This window comes from Austrofundulus limnaeus, unplaced genomic scaffold (genome assembly GCF_001266775.1).
Source record: "Austrofundulus limnaeus strain Quisiro unplaced genomic scaffold, Austrofundulus_limnaeus-1.0 Scaffold136, whole genome shotgun sequence".
In the NCBI taxonomy this organism is placed as follows: Eukaryota; Metazoa; Chordata; class Actinopteri; order Cyprinodontiformes; family Rivulidae; genus Austrofundulus; species Austrofundulus limnaeus.
Genome location: NW_013952538.1, coordinates 901,692 through 917,405, shown reverse-complemented (window position 1 = coordinate 917,405; position 15,714 = coordinate 901,692). Strand labels below are relative to the sequence as shown.

At 36.7% G+C, this 15,714-nt stretch overlaps 1 protein-coding gene across 8 annotated transcripts in view; it reads left to right on the top strand.

Annotated features, from left to right (window-relative positions):
* The window catches only part of mark4b (MAP/microtubule affinity-regulating kinase 4b), a 53,960-nt gene that overhangs the window by 30,219 nt on the left and 8,027 nt on the right, over positions 1-15,714 (top strand). For 5 of the 8 annotated variants that reach the window (XM_014015940.1, XM_014015938.1, XM_014015945.1 and 2 more), the window contains exons 4-15: positions 2,132-2,180; positions 2,260-2,325; positions 3,662-3,732; positions 4,511-4,567; positions 4,867-5,103; positions 5,260-5,379; positions 5,504-5,603; positions 6,279-6,388; positions 6,593-6,779; positions 7,334-7,548; positions 8,370-8,473; positions 12,279-12,557. In XM_014015940.1, coding sequence (XP_013871394.1) covers positions 2,132-2,180; positions 2,260-2,325; positions 3,662-3,732; positions 4,511-4,567; positions 4,867-5,103; positions 5,260-5,379; positions 5,504-5,603; positions 6,279-6,388; positions 6,593-6,779; positions 7,334-7,548; positions 8,370-8,473; positions 12,279-12,557 — 1,595 coding nt within the window. The other 3 variants (XM_014015941.1, XM_014015942.1, XM_014015944.1) reach the window with 2 other exon arrangements.

Sequence of the window (15,714 nt, the reverse complement as noted above, 5' to 3'; positions counted from 1 at the left end):
TTCCTTTTTTTTTTTACCCGAATCAATTCCTGTTGCAAAATTTCTGTCTGTTTGGCTCTGACTCATTCCCTCTAAATTTTTTTAATGGAGTTTAGAGACAGATTCATTACTTTAATTGAATGACAGGATGAGGCAGCAGTTTGGAGCTTGGTGATGGATGAGGAAGTTGGTGGGGGGACAGGAAGAGAAGAACACCCCAGAGAGCGGGTCAAGGCATCATCAACGGGAACCTGTCTTTGGTGATCCGAGGTCTTGAGGGAGTTGATTTTTGTTGCCAGTTCACCTAGTTAGTTGCAAAATGTGTTTGTTAAAATGACAACAAATTGCACACAACTAAAGAGGAAAGAAGAGTCTAAAGATAGTCCTGAGGTTGTGCTCAACTAAATAACAAATGCAATGATGTACAAATGAATGATGTAAGATCTGAACTCTGTAACGTCATATGGGGAGTTCCTCAGGGCTCTGTACTCGGTCCAAAGTTATTTATTTCATATGTGAGTGTCTTGGTAAATGGGGTAAAATTTGGTAAACAGCTTTTCAGGTGTTTTATTTGCAGATGATACCACATTTATATGTTTGGGTAAAGATATATAACGGATGTTGGAGATGATGCAAACAAAATTTGTGGATATATAAACTTGGTTTCAACTTAATTAATTATCATTAAATTTTGGTAAAACTAACTGTATAGAACTATCAATGTTCCATTTAGAGATGGTGTTGAGATTTGTAGAGTCAGACCAGTGCATTTCAGTCCAAGAAATAAGATTGTGTAATAATCTGGAAAAAGGATTTTAAACATGCTGATTCAATGAATTTGTTTAAGAAAAAGATAAAAGTTAGTTTGTTAAAGAAATGTGAAGTTGTATAAGCTGTTGTTGAGCTGTAGTTTTTGTTTTGTTTGTGTCACTTGAAGATTATTATAGTTTGAATTTATTTTTTGGAAAATAAGAGCAGATATAAGATTTTTTCTTCTTTCTGCTGCCTTTCATTTTATTTGTAATTTGTATTTTTTGTTGTACATAAAATTTGTTTTGTTTTTAAGTGAAATGAATAAATTAGGCTGAGATTGTCTTTATGGACAGTATTAGAACCCTGGTGCGACAGGACATTTTATGTTTTGTGTCATTACTTCCTGTCTTTCACATTTCGACAGATGACTTGAACCATTATTAAAAATAATTTGATGTTTTCAGCAGGCGTGGCGCCATTGGTTGTCTGCCAATGGAAGGTCAGTGGTTTAATCCCTGACTCCCTCAGTCAGCTTGACAAAGTGTCCTTGGGCTAAACACAGCCCGGATGCTTTCATTGGTCCATTAGTGCAGTGGTTCCCAAACTTTTTGTCTTCTGACCCACAAAATATCCATGGCAAAAACTTGTGACCCCCAAATATTACTGGTCTGAGTACATGAACTTCTTTAATCACCCTAAAAACACAGGTTTTTTGACAATCTACACAGCTTATACACAAATATAAATACTTATTTTTATTTATTTTGTGTTTTTGTAATAATTATAGGGAAAATATTACATCAGCAATTATTTTATTACCCTTTAAATTGATTTCTGGAGATTATCCAAGGTGCTTCATGACCCATAATTGGGTCCCAAGCCCAACTTTGGGAACCAAAGTGCACTGGTTCCCAAACTTTTCAGCTTTTGACCCACAAAATAACAGTAGCAGAGACCTGTGCCCCCAACTATTTTTGGATGATAAACATTTGTATCAGGTCAACAAAACATGGGCATAGTAACAATATTTTTATACTACATTTATCCATTTTAAATACACTAACCTCACTCCTTTGTAACAACTAAGGCAAAAATATAATCAATTCAGAAAATCTTTTCAGGACCCCACCTTGATGTTTCGGGACCTCACTTTGGGTCCCGACCCCAACTTTGGGAAACACTGCATTAGTGTGTCTATAATGGAGAAAAAGTACTGCACAAGCTATAACCTCTAAGCTAAAGCGTGAAAAGGTGACAAAAGCATGAATGTTTATGAAATGATTGATTTTATTCCACTTCCTGGGTTACACAAACTGCTTTTAACTGAAGGGTGCACTGTAGTTTAACAGATTATGCTTATTTATTGTATTATTTTAATTGTTCTTTGTCTCCCCTTCAGCTGTTTCGAGAGGTACGCATCATGAAAACTCTCAACCATCCAAACATCGGTGAGTTAAAGCACAGAGAATGGTTTAATGTGTTTTAAAATTAGTAATTATCTGTTTAACATCTCATTCTTTGTAACAGTTCAGCTGTTTGAGGTGATTGAGACGGAGAAGACACTTTACTTGGTTATGGAGTACGCTAGTGGAGGTGAGTAACCAAACCAGTTAGATTAATTATTTCTTAATTGTTTAAAGTTAAACAAACTTAATATTAAGCTACAAACTGTTTTCGTTAGTGAAGCCTTACATGTGGAAAATTCTTCCCTTTGCTCTAATTTTTGTGCTGTTTTGTTACACAGCTGCTTCACATGCATTCTTCTATTTTTGAAGCTTTCTTTATTTTTCTTTTCCTCCCCCCGTGATCTTTTAATCTCCTTGTGAAGTTCTGTCTGTAACTTCACCAACCTAATAAGGAGATGACAGTTCACCAGCTGATGTTCTTCACTCTGTTTTACACATTTTAAAACCTTGCCAAATTTAGTACAAGAGAGGTCAAAAGATTTGATTCTCTTATGTGATGCTCAGTGTGGTTTTATTTTAACAAATGTGGTTTTTGAGATTGCTAATCTTGATCTCATCAGTAGGGATGTAAATCATCAGTTATCACGATACGATATCAATTTGTTCCAATGACGATACAATATTTCTCAATATCGCAAAGTCTGCGATCGATATGATGCAATATATTCCCATTTAACATACTTTGGGTTGTGTTAGATGGACATATATAACATGACAACAGTATGGATCAGTTTTTTCATTTTACCCCGATTTAATCAAATCAATCTATGGGATAAATCTTGTGCCAACAGGAACTGAATTTGAATTGCTTAGATGGAATCTGAATGTGCATAATTTGAAATTGAATGCATTGGTTTGAAAATGAATTTAAAGTTTTGTATCTGAATTAATTTGCTTTGAAACTGTATTTTGGTTTATTAAAAATTCTGTTTGGCTACTTTCACTTTCAGTTCCATAATTCAGATGTTTGTGTCACATCCTGGTCCTTGAGAAAGCCAGGCAGAGTAATCAAACACAGATCCACAGATTTATGTTTCACTTTGGTGAAGTTTCCCTTCTGTGTGTAACAGAGTTGATGCAATCCACTGTAAAAGTGACAAAAACAGACAAAGTTATTTTATTGTAGTGATTAATTTTACCTATATGTAGAAAATGTTAGATTTACATCACATCATGGATCAGTCAGTAGCAGCATCTGATCAATATGTGATCCATGACTGGATCACAGTAGTAAAAATCGTTTTCAAACCAATGCGTTCAATTTCTAATTCTGCACATTCAGATTCAATCTAAGCAATTCAAATTCAGTTCCTGCTGGCACAAGTTTATCCCATACCAATCATTTAATCGATATATCGTATTGTTACACCCCCTGTGGTTAGGGTGTTCCACATCCAGTCGGGAGTATATAGTGACGCTTCAGGTGAATTTTCTTGTTCACTGTCTTGTTTTTGTTTTTGCAGGGGAAGTTTTTGACTACCTCGTGGCTCACGGTCGAATGAAAGAGAAAGAGGCCCGGGCTAAATTCAGACAGGTTGGTAAAACTTCCCGTAAAAATAAGTTTGTTTCAATTAAAATCTGAATTTTACAGAGTTTTCTTTTTTTGATTTGTCAGTCAATGCAGGTATTTAAATATTAAAACAAAGCTGCTTGTTTATTAGGACTGTGTATTAGAAGAAATTGGTGATAGGATATACAGTATATCATGCTATATTGCGATATATCATGCTATATTGCGATATATCATGATATAATGCGATATATCATGATATAATGCGATATATCATGATATATTGCAATATATCATGATATATTGCGATATATCATGATATATTGCGATATATCATGATATATTGCGATATATCATGATATATTGCGATATATCATGATATANATCATGATATATTGCGATATATCATGATATATTGCGATATATCATGATATATTGCGATATATCATGATATATTGCGATATATCATGATATATTGCAATACAGTAAGCAAGACAATATATTGCTATTTTTTTCTCTAAAAGATTCTAATTTTAAAAAACTCAGTATAAATAAAGTACACATTTATTTTTTATGCAGTCAGAAGAATACTGAGCAACAGTGAGAATTGCATTCATATTCACATTTCTTCTTACATCCTCTATTAGAATAAAAATCAATACTGTATCAGGCAATGAAATATCACAATATTTCAGTGTATCAGTATTTTCTTACACCCCTACTTGTTTAACTAGTTTGTTAGAGAAACAGTAGGTGTTAAGATCTTCTCCTGTATGATTTTCTTTATTTTATTTCCCCTCAGATCGTGTCAGCTGTGCACTACTGTCATCAGAAGAATATTGTTCACAGAGATTTAAAGGTCAGTTTAAATGATTTATCTGCATTTTGCAAACAGCTACAACAGAAATGGGGTAGATATTATTAATTATGCGAACCTTTTGTGTATTTCTTTGATATCCTTGATGTAAAGTTATTATCCCACTTTCATCTTTCTAAAGAGATAAGTGTACGTGTGTAATTTAAATATGTTTTTGTAATGTTTTCCTTACCCAAAGTAAACACATGTTAATGTTTGACTCATGACAAGTGGGACACTGTTTGCAGTTCTGATTAGATAAAAAGTTAATAAATTCTCTTCATCTCCGTTGTGCCCTGCAGGCTGAGAACTTGCTGCTGGATGCCGACTCCAACATCAAAATAGCCGACTTTGGTTTCAGTAACGAGTTCACGGAGGGCAGTAAGCTGGACACGTTCTGCGGCTCCCCGCCTTACGCCGCCCCGGAACTCTTCCAGGGGAAGAAGTACGACGGCCCAGAGGTGGACATCTGGAGCCTGGGCGTCATCCTGTACACGCTGGTCAGCGGGTCGCTGCCGTTTGATGGACAGAACCTAAAGGTGAGTCACTTGAAGCAGTAGTTTATACTTTCTCTTATTTTAATTAATCATTAAAACATTCAGCTCCATTGTTATTATCTTTTCTACTTTTCAAGACTCCACGTTTTTTTTTTTTTTTTTTAAATAGTACTTTTTGCTTCATGCTTTCTTTTCCAGGAGCTGCGGGAGCGTGTTTTAAGGGGGAAATATCGCGTGCCCTTCTACATGTCCACAGACTGTGAGGGAATCCTGCGCCGCTTCCTGGTCCTCAACCCAACTAAGCGCTGCTCCTTGGAGGTAAACAGAATCTTTAATGAACACTTCTGCAATAACATAAGCCATAAATGTCAGTGATTATTTATTCAGCTGAACTTTATTTTGATAAAATTGTCTTCATGAGTCGTTTTCTCTCACATTTCAGCAAATAATGAGAGATAAGTGGATTAATGTTGGTTATGAAGGCGACGAGCTGAAGCCGCATTTACAGCCTGAAGAGAACTTCAGTGATACCAGTCGTGTTGGTGAGAACCGTTTTTATAGTTTCAGTTATTTATTGAGGAGATCTAGAGATCCCATACAGGAAACCAACATTTGGACAAACTGTCCTGTCAGTCAGAGGAGGACACTTTAGGAACTGTTTCCCAACAAATATAAGAGACTGTCCCAAATATTTCACATTTAAAAAGTATCTTAAACAGTTTCTTAAAAGTTCTCAGTCATGTAATCATTGAATAATTTTATTGTTGTAATGTCATTTGTCTGAATATGTGCCTGGATTTTGTTTGATATTGTATATTGTGATCTTGTGTTGTGGTGTTTTGTCTTCCTGCCTCAGGAGGACAGATGTAAATTAGCTACTATGCTATAATCTGGCTCATTTACAGTTTATACACAAGTATAAGATTGTTCATTAATGTACACTGCCCTGATTAAATAAATAAATTAAAAAAAAATAAAATAAATAAATATATTAACTATAAAATGAGTCGGCTATCTGCAGATAAAGCAGCAGAGAAGGAAAGGGTGAAAAACAGAAATCTGCTTTTCTGTTGTTAATATTTTGGTTTTGAACAGGCTTTGTCTGCAACATAATCATTTAGATTTTAACTAAACCGGTTTCTTTTCTTTTTTCTTCATAATTATCACTAAAAAGAGACACTTCTTGGGATTTTAAGAACCAAACTGTTTTTTTCCAGATGTGATGGTTGGGATGGGATTCGGCAGAGACGAGATCAGAGAGTCTCTGATCAGTCACAAGTACAACGAGATCACTGCCACCTACCTGCTGCTCGGACGCAAGAATGAGGTGACTTTTTAGTTTTTAGTACTTCCACTGAAATACGACATACTGAGGATGCTTAAAGAGTTGAGATTTTATATGTAAATAGAAGTAACTGTATCCCAGCCTGTTATGAATTCATACATGTACTGGACCTTTGTTTGGACCGAGTTATTGCTTTATAAAAACACCAATCAGTGTTGAAGTCGAGTTATTTTATTGTCATTTCAGGCGGAGGCCACCGAGTCTCGATCAGCCAGCAGTCTGAGTCTAGCTCGAGTCCGCCCCGGCACCATTTCAAATGGAACAAGCAAGCACTCCTCGTCCTCTTCCTCCTCCGGTGCACCGTCTTCCTCTGGACACAAGCCGCAGCGCAGCGCCTCCACCTACCACCGCCAGAGACGCCACTCTGACTTCTGTAGGTTTACATTCTGAGTCTGGAACACAGTGCACTTTGGTTTTTAAACTTTTGAGCAGGAAGACAGGAATTTCTGTGCAGTTTTTTCTAAGGAAACAAAGGCTTGTGCCGCCATCTTGGTAGGTGCTACGTGTCAAAGAGAGAAATCTAGAAATAAAAATAAGGCTGTTTCTTTGTTTCTGAACTGATGACAGCATATATCTCTCTCTGTCACACACACACACACACACACACACACACACACACACACACACACACACACACACACACACACACACACACACACACACACACACACACACACACACACACACACACACACTGTGTTAATGTGTGGCTTCAACATGTAAACATTAAACATGTAGCGGTGTAGCACTTACCAAGATGGTGTCCATGAATCCGCAGTCATTCCAGTGTGGTATATGTGTTTTGGTGAATTTGAGAGCATCAAAGGAATAGTCTGGATGTACTGTCTAACAACGCTCACACGTGACATCAAAGAGTGAGCGAGACATCTTCTCCGTGTCTGAGAACTTGGACTTTGCCCATTTCAGGTGGTCCTGCGGCTCCAGGGTCTGCTCACCCCAAACAAAGTCCCAGCGGCGAAGGAGCGGGGCTTAAAGAGGAGCGACTGTCAATACGCAAACCGAGCGCCTCAACTGTGGGCTCCCGTAGCATCCCGACACCCTCCAGCCCCATGGTTAGCTCTGCCCACAACCCGAATAAAGCCGAAATACCCGACAGGCGCAAGGAAGTGAACTCAACGACGGTAGGTTGGTTTGAGACATGACTGATTAGTACTCCAGGTACAGATGGCAGGGGCCTCTCAATCTGCCTAATCCAGTTTCTTCAGATTACAGCTCCTCACTTCAGTAGACTATGAAGCATGCTCAGCGCTCAGATTATTGAGATTACATTTTTAATGTTCTGCACTGCAGGTGAAGGCAAACGGGTTTGAGTTCTTTTTTTTTTCAAACTTTATTAATTTCTTTAAAAGTAACAAAATAAATTTATATAAAATAAAAATACAAATCACAAATAAAATGAAAGGCAGCAGAAAGAAAAAAACTCTTATAGTATCTGCACCTTTTTCTTCCCAAAATTAAAATTTTAAACAATAATAATCTACAAACAAGAAAAACAAACAAAAACAACCTTGAATCCTTGTTGAACAAATTTTCGTATGAATACACATTATATTGTTTCATATTTCTTTAACAAAGTGACTTTTATCATTCTCTTAAACATTAACATTGATCTTTTGACATCACTCTCCAGATTGTTCCACAGTTTTATTCCTTGTGTGGAAGTACACCGCTCCCTCAAACTAGTTCCAAATCCAGGTTTCACAAACATATCTACCCGCTTCATATTATAAGACCTTTCTCTCTTAACAAACATTAATTGGTTGTTTAAAGGTAATATACATTTGTGAGCCTTATACATAACCTGTAAAATATTATAATCAACCAACTTCTTCACTAAATTAAACCATTTTTGTTCAATGTTTGATAAACCAGAACTCTGTACCAAAAACGACTGATGTGTCACATTCAAAATTAAATCAGATTATTATTATTATTTCTCCAGAACAACATTCCTGCTCGTGCCATGACCCGAAGGAACACTTACGTGTGTACGGATCGAACGAGCACCGAGAGACACACTCTGCTTCAAAACGGCAAAGAGAACAGGTAAAACTTACGTTTGATTCTGGGTATGCTTTCGTTTGTTTGTGCTGTTAGCAAAATATCTCCTGAAACCCAGGACAGATTTTAATTTGAGGTGAAAAACACAGCTGATTCAAGATGGCTACCACAGTCAGCTGACCTGCAAAGACTCAATTAATTTTTGAATATGTCATCAGTGTGCTCTCATAAATTAGTCGGTTTTTACAGACTAGCATTTTTGGAATGATAACTATGATGACATATTTTTAAAAAATTCACTTCGCTGAGATAAAGAATTGATGAAATATTAGCAGGAGAAGTAACAGGAAGTGACTTCAGGAGGATAATGTCTTCATGTGAACAGAGCAGTGCTAGAATAGAATCTGATGGGTTTTTTAGATCATTTTGAGTCACTTTCAGGGAGAGATGAGGCGTCAGAGTTCAAATAACATTCTTTCAATAAACACACACCAGGGAGTTCCCTTTTCTTAAAAAATCCCCTCATGATGTCACTTCCTGTTACATTGTAGCTTGGTCAAATTCAAAAGAAAATATGCCAGTTATGTACACAAAATGCGTCAAATCCCGTGTATTATACCAATTTTCTTAATAATAAAGATGTTTTCTTTGACTTTTTTTGAAGGATATTCACGTCACAGGCACTATTTATTTGTGTTTGGATCACAGCTTATATGCAAATATATTTTCGTGATTTACACAAGCTTCAACAAGCCGTATTGCCAGTTTAAAAAAACACAAACAAAAGATTAGAACGCACTTGTTTGAAGTAATTGCAAGTCAATATGATAAACACAATAAATCTTTAGCTACAATGTTTTCACTTTGTTAAACAGCCAAGAGCTAATTTGTCAAACGGTGCCGCTGTCTGCGTTGTGCCAGTTTGAAATTACACCTGAGTTTGTGCCTAAACTTTGTAAACAGCCTCAGGGGCTCTGAGTGATGAAAACATTTGTTTTAGGAGGGGACGTGGGAAAAAGATGCTCAGATTTAGATTTATTTAAGCGAATGTTGCATTAAGATGATAAATCGCATAAGTTTTATTTATTTTCTTCAAACTTGCATTTTATTCTCATGATGTTAAGCTTTTGTGGATTCAGACTTGTTTGTGTTGTAAAGCAAGCCTCTTGCATGAGTGTGTTTGTGTATCTGTGAGTTTTTGTCCTCAGAACGAAGCGTCTGTTGTTATGACAGATGGCTGTCTGCTCCTCAGTCTCAGGACATCACGAGCTCCGGCTCCTCTCCTTTAGTTCCTGCAGTCACTTTCTCACTTTCATTCCTGTCAGCGTGGTTTTCCAGCCCTGTGTCTCTTTAAGGCTCTGAGATTTTTGTCTCTCAGCGGTTTCTGTCTGTCGTCTGACCTTGGATAAAAAAACATCTGAACAGATGGAGGGATGTGGGCTGAAAGGGTTTTATCTAATAAATACAGATCCATTGAAGTGATGCCAAAGTTTTAGATTTAGATTAATCTTATGTTGAGAAATGACAGCTTTAGTTACACCTTAATTAATGTGATCCTGTGTGATCTATACCTATGTGACGACGCTGAGCTGTGGCAGCTATCTTGAATGAGCAAACAAGCCCACAGAAGCTAATATTTTTTATTGAAAGTAAAAAAGGCAACATGAAGGACTTGCTGTAGAAATAATTTATGAAACTGGTTGCACGGGAGAGTAAACTACAAAAATGTTGCGACACCAGAATTTGACGTAGAATGACGTCATCAGATTCACAAATATGCTGACCAAACAAAGAGACAAAAAGAGTCTGTCTCCACATGTCCCTGTTTCTTGTCTTGTTTATTTTTTTTAGCTCTTCTTTGTTTACTTGTCTTCTTGACTCCATCCAACTCCGGTGCCCCGCCCCCCACAGTGAGTTTTAGTGGACAGCCAGTTTCTATTGACGTTAAATGATTTTACTCAGCAACAGCTGCTTTTTATACTTAACTCATCTAATGGATCTGTCCCACTTGAACTGTGTGTGGGTGTTATCTAGAGCGTTATGAAAAGCAGCCTCAGGCAACCTGTGTGTGTGTGTGTGTGTGTGTGTGTGTGTGTGTGTGTGTGTGTGTGTGTGTGTGTGTGTGTCGAGCAAAGGTAAGGTACTCAGATGTGAGGTGATGGAACACAAACGCTCATAAGGAAGAATTTAGATCAGATTAGAGACCAACCTTTGGTCAGCGTGGCGACTATTAAAAACAAACAATTCTTTAAAGCATTTTCAGATTTTACACAAGAATAGAAACAAAAATATGTTTTCTGTATAAAAAGCAGTAAACACTAAAAGCTTAAAGACTGCTGTAAGAAGCCAAAACTCACTAACTACAACAGATACTAGCTAAAAGCCACGTGTAGCAAAATTATACATATAAGTTGAAAATTGCTATTTAAAAGCTAAAAGTAGCAAAAAAGCTAGCTAAAAGAAACAAATGGTTCACTAAATGTAGTAAGACTAGTTAAAAGTAAGCTAAATTTCTACCTACAAGCCAAAATTAGGAAAAGGTTCTCTAAAAGCAAAATACAGCAAAAGATTAGCTAAAGGACAAATGCAGCAAAAAAAATTGTTTGAAGCTAAATGTAGCAAAAAAGATAAAAGATAAATGTAGCAAGTGGCTAGTTTGTAGCTAAATGTAGCAAAAAAGCTAAAAAAAACAAATATAGCAAGAGGTTAGTGTGAAGCTAAATGTAGCAAAAAAGCTAAAAAAAACAAATGTAGCAAGAGGTTAGTGTGAAGCTAAATGTAGCAAAAAAGCTAAAAAAAAACAAATATAGCAAGAGACTTGTTTGAAGCTAAATGTAGCAAAAGATTAGCTAAAGGACAAATGCAGCAAAAGATTAGTTTGAAGCTAAATGTAGCAAAAAAGCTAAAAGACAAATGTAGCAAGAGGCTAGTTTAAAGCTAAATGTAGCAAAAGATTAGCTAAAGGACATGCAGCAAAAGATTAGTTTGAAGCTAAATGTAGCAAAAAAAGCTAAAAGACAAATGTAGCTAGAGGCTAGTTTGAAGCTAAATGTAGCAAAATGTTAACTAAAGCTAAATGTTACAAAAGGCTAGTTTAAAACTTAATGTAGCCAAAAAGCTAAAAGATCAATATAGCAAAGGATTAGCTAAAGCTTAATTTAGCAAAAGGCTAGCTTAAGTCTTCAGGTTACAAAAAAGCTAAAAGACGTAGCAAAAGATTAGCTAAAACAAAATGTTGTTAAAGGTTAATTTGAAGCTAAATGCAGCGATTAAGCTAAAAGACATTTGGCAAAAGATCAGCTTAAGCCAAGTGTTGCAAAAAGCTAGTTTAAAGCTTAATGTTGGTTCAATAAAGCTAAAAATTGCAAAACGCCCAGTTTGCAGATAAATGTTACAAAATAAGCTAAAAGACATAGGTAGCAAAAGATAAGCTAAAATCTAAATGTAGCATAAGCCTGGCTAAAAGGAGCAAAGAGCTAGCTAAAAGTTAAGTAGGGAAAAGTAGATAATCTAGAGGTAGCATAAGAAGACATAAATAGAACCCATGCATGGAACATTACAGAGATCTAAACTTATACGTATAAATATTTTATAACGTAAAAAAAATTGTAAATACACTTACATGCTTTAAAAATTATAATTTTCAGAAAAAAACAAGTCATAGAAACTTCAACAAACAAACATAAAAGTCTTACTTTCTGAACTTCCCTTTTTTTAATTAAATGAAATATTTTTTTACTGAAACTTAGAAATGATAAAAAAAAAATTGAGAAACATATTTTGCTCTGATTCTCTGTAGTTCTTGTGACTCCAGAACCTGACAGCAGGTTTCTTCCTCTCTCCTCTTTAGTACCTTATCCCACCGCCTGCCTCCCGCCTCGCCATCGACCCACAGCATCGCCGGCGCCTCGGGGGTCTCCTCCTCATCCTCCACACCTTCGTCCTGTCTCTCCAGGGGATCCACCGTGAGGAGCACGTTCCACGGGGGGCAGATCAGAGACCGCCGCACCCCCTCCCACACACCGCTGGCATCGCCCGCCTCGTCTCACGATGCCAGCCCGCTGCCTCACGTCAGGACCCGGGCCACCACTAACCTGCTCAGCAAACTCACCTCCAAGCTGACCCGCAGGTAAGAGGAGAAGCCTGGGAGAGACGTTTTCTGTTTCATGTACTAGAAAATAAACGTATAAACTGCATATCATCATTTAGAAACAACCTTTTACTTCAGATTCTAGTTCACTGACATATTTGCAAACGTTTTTAACCGTTTAGCTTTAAAGCTTTGAGACAGATCTCCTGAAAGGATTTTATTTTTGTACAAATAGTGGATTTGAATGATTTCTTGGTATAAATATCAGTTAGCTAACCTTGCTGCCTCTCACAGTCTCTTCCTTAACCAATACTAACACACCAGCATTCCCACAATATACCAAGCTTCAGATCTTCACATCTGTAATTTAAGACCTGGATCTAATAGTAGTTTAATAACATCGTTTAAATTGTTCAAATTAAAGGGATCCATGATTAGTTGTAACATTAGACTTCATTTGATAAAAATATATTTTAACTGTAAAATAAAGACTGTAAAAATACTGTAGGATGTTTAGTTTTGTAAATTTTTTAACTAATTTCTAAAATATATATTTTAACACGGACTGAGCTATTTTATTTTACACCCAAAGATAAATGATGACGTGGATAGGTCCTCGGTGCGAGGCTGCTAGCGAGCTATATCCACCCTGAAGGTTAATCTTGGACAATATCTGATGATTGACTCTTTTAAATGAAACCAGAGMGCGTTGACAGAGAGGAGAAGGTAGAAATGACTCAGCCTGGAACTGAAAATATGGATGGAGGACAACAGAGCTGCTTCATGGAAGAAGAACCTCAGCTTAGCCTGTTAGCTTTAGCATTAGCCCCGATGCTATCATATATGTATTAGCTCAGCACTACACATTCTCCTCTCGTCACTGAGGTCCTTCATCCACATGACAGAGAGGAGAACGCAAAAAGGACTCAGCCTGTAACTGAAAATATGGATGGAGGACCTCAGTTCAGCTTGTTTGTCGCGCTAGCACCGAGCTAATACATAAGGCAATATAGTGTTGTCGGTGCTAGCACAAAGGCTAAGAGGCTAAGCTGAGGTTCTTCTTCTTTATATTTTTTAAAATTTACAAAACTAAACAGCCTACAGTATTTTTACAGTCTTTATTTTACAGTTAAAATATATGTTTATCAAATAAAATCTAATGTTACAACTAATCGTGGATCCCATTAAAGATTTTTTTTATTATTTAGACATTCCCACTCCTGTCCTCTGGTTGCTTTTTTAGATGCGGGTTGATTTCTTCAAGTTTTTACTGAAAGTTTCAGCTATCAGGGAGTGAACGTTTTTTTTTTTTTTTTTATGTGACTGAAAATGTCTCATGTTGAAGATTTCTACATGTTTCCGTTTGGCAATTTATGACAGTTTTTCGTAAGTCGTAAAACTCACTGCTTACTTAACCAGAAAAAAATAAAAAAAGAAATGAAGTCCTAACATTCCACCCCATTTCAAGCTAAAGTTTAAAACTTTGATTATTTTGAAGCTGTTCTAGTCGAATAAAACATTTCAACCTGTTAGTATTTGGGAGTATGTGTTGTGGATGACCCTCAGCTACTACCACGCCAAAGTTTAGCTCCGTATCAGTGAAATTCATAAAGGTTTCCCTGTTTTTTGTTTGTTTAGGCTCAGCTGGCTGTGGTGGCCATCTTAATTGGCTTGAATCAGTTCAGATACGTTAAATTTCATTTAAACCTCTCCAGACGCTCATGAGATATTTTGCTAACATATGAAGTTTGTTTCCTGGTGGGTTTAGAGCGATGCTAAATCTATATAAACTATTAGACCCAGGTCTGCTGCTCAGAAGGACTTAACTGTATGTTTTTGATGCTCTTGTTTTGGCTGCTTATTGTTGCTTTATCTGTTTGATTCTTTAACAACTTTGGCTTTTTCTTGCCAGTCACCTTCCAATCTTCTGTCCCTTTTTTTCCCCCAGAACTACAGTGCATTCTGTTTAATTCGTTCTCTTATCTGTCGTTCTGTTGTTCCCTTCTCTCTTGCTTTTTTTTGTCATTAAATGTCTCTCTTGACTCTTTAACTTTTCCTTTTTTCCATTCCTCCCACCTCCACTTCACTGCCTTCTTTCTTCCTCCTGCCTCGTAGGGTCACTCTTGACCCTTCTAAACGTCCGAGCTCAAACAAGTCCGTGTCGGGCTGCACCCTCCCACAAGGGACAAAAACAGTTAGTAAGTCTTCCTTTCCCATGTTTTCTGGCTGCATCTGTCTGTCTGACTGTCTGCCTGCCCACCAGTGACCCGTCACCCCCTACCCTTCATCTGCTGTTCATCGCAGGGTGGAGTTTAGTCAAACTGAGGTTTTATCTGAGGTAAAGCTGCTTTACATGAAGAAACGTACCCAGCAGTGACTTTAGTTACCCCTTTAGGCTCCTGTGGACCACTATCAAGTAACTATGGTACCTTCACACCTTGAAATTAGTCTCTGTTTCCTACCGTTTCTGACACTCCCACTTCAGTACGTTTTCGCAACAAAGCTTCAGGGGAGGGGTGCTCTGTGGGGCGGGAGTTCGGCTGCAGACTGAGCTCCAGGGAGGAGCTTTGTCCAAATAGGCGGAGCTTTTTCTGTTAAAACACATTAAACAATTAGTGATTTCATCGTAATTACAACCTCAATTCAAAATTAAATGGGACGTTGTGTAAAATGTTAATAAAAACAGAATGCAATGATTAAAACTTACTTTCAAATACTAATTAATGTATTTTTTCCCCTCGAAGTTTAGTTGCTTTCGTTTGTTTTGTGAACTGAGATTATTGTGTTGCTAATATATGGAGCAAATTGGGGCATTAAGTTTGTTTTAAAAAATGTTTTTAAACTAAAAGAGAAATTTTGAAATTGAAAACAAATTATTTGAAATTGAAGAACAAATGTATTGTAATTTTTTTTATTATGTTACAAGGACCATAATTTTTAAAGATATGATACAACGACCTGCCATATTTTTTATTATTATATCACAACCTGCCATACCTTGTTAATTATGATTTAACAGCCTACCATATTTTTAATTCTATGACACAACGACCTGCCATACTCCATTAATTATCTGATACAACTGCACACCAGATTTTTTAATATATGAAATAAGATAAGATAAGATAAGATAAGATAAGATAAGATAAGATAAGATATACCTTTATTGTCATTGTACAGAGCACAATGAAATTAC